A 5426-nucleotide genomic window follows, 5' to 3' on the forward strand; every position below is an offset into this window, starting at 1 on the left:
TGCAAACACTCCTCCATTTATTACGGCACAGAACAGACACGTTCACACTGTCCACCCCTCTCCTCATATGTGAAATGCGCCTCTTTACAAACCAACAGCTCTCGGGGGCTTTCCTGGGACAGAGGTTCTTTAGCGGGGACAGAGGTTCTTTAGCGGGGACAGAGGTTCTTTAGCGAGGTAGCAACAAGACTCTCAGGGCGGCTCCCTCCCGTAGAATGACCGCTGCTTGGACCACACGTGGTCTAACTGTCCATTATGGGCCCGGGACTGTGACGCGGCTCTGCTCACAGGAGCCCCTTCGACCACAGCACACCCACGGACGCATGGGAGCCACACATGGCCAAGCACGGCCTCCTTCCCTTCCACTCTCAGTACATGCGTGGCTTAGCTTCACGCTAACACTGAACGGTCGCTCCTTCTCACTCCATTCCCTTTTTCCAGCTACAGGTGCGTATGTTTCCTGGGCAGAGGGCGGTGGCCGGCAGGGGGCAAGGCTGGGAGGGGGAGGGAATCCTTCTGGCCCTTCTTGTGGTAAAGCTGCAGCTGGATGGGCAGGATTTATGGGTCAGATCCTCCTGGTCCTCTAGGTTCCGGCTTCCCCAGACCCTGCTCTCTGTGCGTAAGGACACCTCACGTTTACGTAGCACCATTGTTTTCCAAAGTCCTTCTGTGCTGGTCCCCTCTTGGAATCCTCACCACCTGGTGTCACAGAGGGGGAAACCGAGGCAGGGACAAGAGGATGTGTGATGGGTGGGGTGGTCGGGGCGCTGGGGCGCCAGGCCCCTCCCCGTCTGCTCTGCCCTGCACACGGGCTCTGCCTGGCCCTGTCACAGAACAGCCTGCAGCGGCTGAGTGCTCATGGTCCCCACGTGAACCTGTGAGCTCCTCCGAGATGGAGGCCACACTTCCTCGCTCCTCCCTGGGCCCGCGGGGCTCAAGGCCACGCAGACGGCAGGCGCTGGGTTAGCGCTTATTGGGTTCTTCTTGGGCACAGCCTCCTTGTCCCCAGGCAAGGGGAGGGACCGAATCCTGAGTCCCGGGCCTCACCAGGGACTCTCCGGAGAAATCCTCCTTCCAAGTCCTAGCCGAGTGGGTGAAAGAGACCCCAGGCAAGAATTCAGCCGGGCACAGGTGCTCCCGCAGCTCCGAGCTGTCACACTGGGGCAGGCGGACACCAAGCGGGCAGGAGAGCTCAGTCACCCCTGTCCTGGCCCCCAGGCCCCTCCACTGCTGGGAAGGAGCAGACGGGCCCAGGGGTGGAGCAAGGAAGATGGTAATGCTGCCGTGTTCACGGAGACCTTGCGGGTGGACGGAGTCACCCATCCTCACAGCTGCGCTCCCTGTAGGGCCGCCAGGAACCCTGCTGCTGTTGTCTGCAGACACCGGCCCGCAGCCGGGGTCACCGAGAGGTGGCTGCCACCCTCGCCAGGCACATCCCCGGAGCAACTGTCCGTGACCCTCACCCACGCACAGTGGCCGTGGCGGCCTCTGCTCACTGGCTGCTCCCCACCCAGCGTGGCAGTTTGTGGATCTGCCGCTCCATGGAGATGGAGGTCCGCAGCGTGCCCATGGAGCTCTCGGTCGGGCTGGGCTGGGCCGCGCAGCCCCCGCGGTGGCACAGGCGCTGGTACACCTCCCGGGACTTCTTGCGGAAGCGCTTGCCCACGATGGCGTACACCAGCGGGTTGAGGCAGCTGTTGCTGTAGGCCACGTAGGTGGAGATCTGCGTGAAGACGTCCACCACGTGCTCGTCCCGGCAGCCCGAGAGGACACCCAGGCGCAGCAGCGTGTCCAGGAAGGTGCTGATCTGGAAGGGCAGCCAGCAGACCACGAAGAGCAGCAGCACGGCCAGCACCAGCACCGTGGCCCGCCGCTCCGTCTGGATCTCCTTGAACTTCTGCATCTCGTTGTTGCGGAGCACCTGCATGATCTGCACGGTGCAGAAGGAGATGACACCCAACGGCAGGAGGAAGCCCACCGAGTTCAGGAGCATGTTGGTGAACACCTCCCAGGTGCGCGAGGGGTAGGTGATGACGCAGGCCGTGACGTTGTAGCCCTCGTCCCGGTAGTCCTTCATGGTGCGGAAGGCCAGCATGGGGGAGCTCAGCAGCACCGCGCACCCCCAGATCACCAGGCTGTAGAGTTTGGCCCAGCGCACGCCGCGCAGGCGGCCGGCCGACATGGTCTTCACCAGGGCCAGGTAGCGGTCGATGCTCACCAGCATGAGGAAGCAGATGCTGCTGTACAGGTTCATGTAGGCCATGGTGTTCACCATGCGGCACAGGGCCTCCCCGAAGAGCCAGTCAAAGTTGTTGGCGATGGTGGTGGCCCAGAAGGGCAGCCCGCAGGCCAGGATCAGGTCGGCCACGGCCAGGTTGCTCAGGTAGATCTCGGCCACGGTGCACCGGCTCTTGTGCAGGCCGAAGACGCCGAGCACGAAGATGTTCTCGAGCAGCGCCAGCACGAACAGGACCCAGAGGAAGGGCGCCTGGATGCTGTTGAGCCAGCCCCACACCTCCGCCTGCACGCAGCCGCCGCCCTGGGCGGGGGTCCCGTTGACAGGCAGCAGGGCTTGCGAGGTGATGTTGAGCATGTCAGCGCTGAAAGGAAGTAGAAGAGAGGGCGGTTACACCTCCAGGTCACTGGAGGAGGGAGGAACAATGGATGCAGGAGGAGGGGCGGTCCTCGAACAGCTATCGGAAGGGGAAGGGCGCAGTCAGGGGTGAACGTGGGCCCTCTCTACAGCCGGCCATGCTCAGACCCCGTTCAGGCACCTGTCTCCCGGGCCTCGGGGGCGCCTCTGCTCCCGCCTGAAGGAACAGCTCCTGTTCCTCGTCTCGCGGCTCCGGGGGGATGTTTCCTGGGCCAGCGTCCATCCCCAGCACCAGCCATCACGAGGCCTGGACCCCGGCCTCCGCGGAGATTTGTGATGGGAGGATCCAGACCTCATTCCTTCCGTATTGCGTGGGCCCTTCCCAGAGGCCGGTCACTGCTCAGCCTCACGGGGTCTGGCCACAGGCCATTAATTTATTGACCAGAAACATGATATCATGCCAGACAGGGAGAGTCCAGGCTGGCCCCCAGACCACGGCCCCTCTGCCCAGCCCTTTCTCCTGGTAGATCAGTGGTTCTCAACCTTCCTAATGCCATGACCCTTTAATATAGCTCCTCATGTCGTGGTGACCCCCAATTTCATTGTTACAAATTGAACATAATGAAAACATAGTGATTAATCACAAAACAACATGTAATTATATATGTGTTTTCCGATGGTCTTACGTGACCCCAAAGGGGTCGCGACCCACAGGTTAAGAACCGCTGTGGTAGATGGTACATCGGGTTGTCATTCCCCCCATCAATGCTGATAGTGACTGGAGCTTACATAACAGAGAGGGAGGGCAGGGGTTTGGGGGCCAGACGGTCTCCTGGGTTCAAATCCTGGCTCATTCACTTGCTGTGTGACCTTGGGTAAGTGAATTAACCTCTCTGAACCTCAGCCACCTACCTTGTGAAAGAGGCATGAGGCAGTCTACCGCTCAGGGTTGTGGTGAGGAGCTAAGGCAATGCGCAAAGAGCCCCAAGCACTGTGCGTGGTTCAACAAACAGGAAGAGTTGTCCATCCGTGCGAACCTGTTAGAACGACCCCTGTCACACTCGGGCACCCCGTGGCAGGTCCCCGCTCCGGCACCGATGACTGACTGCATCAGGAGCCCAGGGCTCCCTTTGCACCCTGGCGGGTAAGACCCAGGTCTCGGGGCCGTTCGCTCTCTAGAAGGGCTGCGGTGCCGGCCGATTCATCTCCACGTTCAGCAAACGGCCCGCCGGGTTTGCTTAAAAAGCCACGGTTCCAGCTCTGGCCGCGTGGGCCTGGGCCCATTGCTGGGCCTTCCTGCTTCGTTTGTGTTCTTTGCCTGGCATGGCTGTTGCAAGACTCGAATGCAAGAGTAGGCATGGGGACCCGTTGGAAAGCTGAGCACACAGCCCAGAGGGCAGGACTAAGGAGGGGGGTGCTGCCCGTGGGGTGGGGAGGGAAGGCGGAAGGAGGGGGCTTTTCCTGGGCGGGTGGTTGTTGGGCAGACTCGGGGGGAGGCATTGAGCAACAGACCCGGGAAAGAGCTTGCTGGGTGGCTCTGGGATTCCCAGGAAAAGCCCCTTTGCTTCCCAGAGCAGCTGGCTGGCTCCGGGGGGTGGAACTGGAGACCTGTGATTAAGACTCATCAACCCCCGCCCCCCTCTTTCCATGAGTCTGGAGTGTTCTCTGAGCCAAGCCCTGCCCCGGCTGTAGGAGCTCAGAGGGGATACCATGTCCGGGCCCTGCCTGTGGCCCAGTATTGGATGAATGCCCAGGGGCGGGACGTGCGCTCTGGGGAGACGCCCCCCGCGGTTTTCAGACGTCCTGTCCGACAATGTGTTGGTGCGCCTCCTTCAAGGGGTGGGGTGCAGTTTCTCTCTCCGTGAGGCCCAGGGCTCAGACCGGCTTCCCAGTCCTGGTGGCAGAGGTGGGACAGTGCGTGGCACCAGAGACCCACCCTAAGTGCACTGCACTTCCTCCTCGAGATGGGGGCAGAGATAGAGCCCTGGGGCCAGCTGTGACTGTCAGAAATACCAACCGTGCTCTGTGAGCCACGGATGTCTTGTTCTGATGAAAGAAGGCACATTCTAGCTGGGACCTGGGAGCTCACCTGGACATGCAGCCCGTCCTCCCCCTCAGGGAGCTGCCTATGATCATGGAAACCAGTGCCTCCAGCCCTTTGAAGACCCCCCAGCCCTTGCATACCCACAGGCCTTTGCAAATCCCCAGCCCCCATTCCCTGTAAATTGCCCACTTAGCACACCCTTTGACCACTTCCCCCTGGAATCTTTGTCCTTCTGCCCAATATATTAGTAAGCAGCTGGGGTATGGGGGTGCAGAGCAGATGTTTGTGGCTGACCTGCTGCTCCCATGCTGCCCGCAGGATTGGGATAAACGCTCATGATGATTCAACCCTGTCTCTGCTTCATTGGCTTGAGTAATGGCAGGCAGCAGACTGCTTGATTGTCCAGTTACAGTTTGGACATTTCTTACATCCACCTAACGACACTGTTTTAAGCACTTGAAATAACAACTTTGAGATATTATAAACAAGTGTAGGTTGGATAAAGCTATGGACTAGATAATAGGTTTTTAATCAGAGACATATTTGGTAAAATAGACATGTCTGGATCCTGTCTACTAAACTAGGCTCTTTAAGGAGTGGGGTGTAAGCATGTTTAGACTCTGTAGAAGGCTCATTAATGGCCCCCAACATGTCCATATCCTTTGTCTATGGCAAAGGCACTTGCAGACATGATTAAGTTAAGGATCTTGGACAGGGAAATTATCCAGATTATCCAGGTGGCCCTAAATGTAATCACAGGTATCCCTATAAGAAGGAGACAGAGACCTG

The 5426-nt window shown here is 59.5% G+C and overlaps 1 protein-coding gene across 2 annotated transcripts in view; it reads right to left on the bottom strand.

Annotated features, from left to right (window-relative positions):
* Positions 1 to 5426, bottom strand: part of BDKRB2 (bradykinin receptor B2) — a 30135-nt gene continuing 24709 nt past the window's right edge. The window contains exons 2-3 of one of the 2 annotated variants that reach the window (XM_006762715.2): positions 3506 to 3630; positions 1 to 2600 (exon numbers count right to left, since the gene is read on the bottom strand). In XM_006762715.2, the coding sequence (XP_006762778.1) occupies positions 1493 to 2593 (1101 nt within the window). In that variant the 5' untranslated portion in view covers positions 2594 to 2600; positions 3506 to 3630 and the 3' untranslated portion in view covers positions 1 to 1492. The remainder of the gene's footprint in view (positions 2601 to 3505; positions 3631 to 5426) is intronic. The other variant, XM_006762714.2, reaches the window with a different exon arrangement.

Source organism: Myotis davidii, unplaced genomic scaffold (genome assembly GCF_000327345.1).
Source record: "Myotis davidii unplaced genomic scaffold, ASM32734v1 scaffold19, whole genome shotgun sequence".
Classification (NCBI taxonomy): Eukaryota; Metazoa; Chordata; class Mammalia; order Chiroptera; family Vespertilionidae; genus Myotis; species Myotis davidii.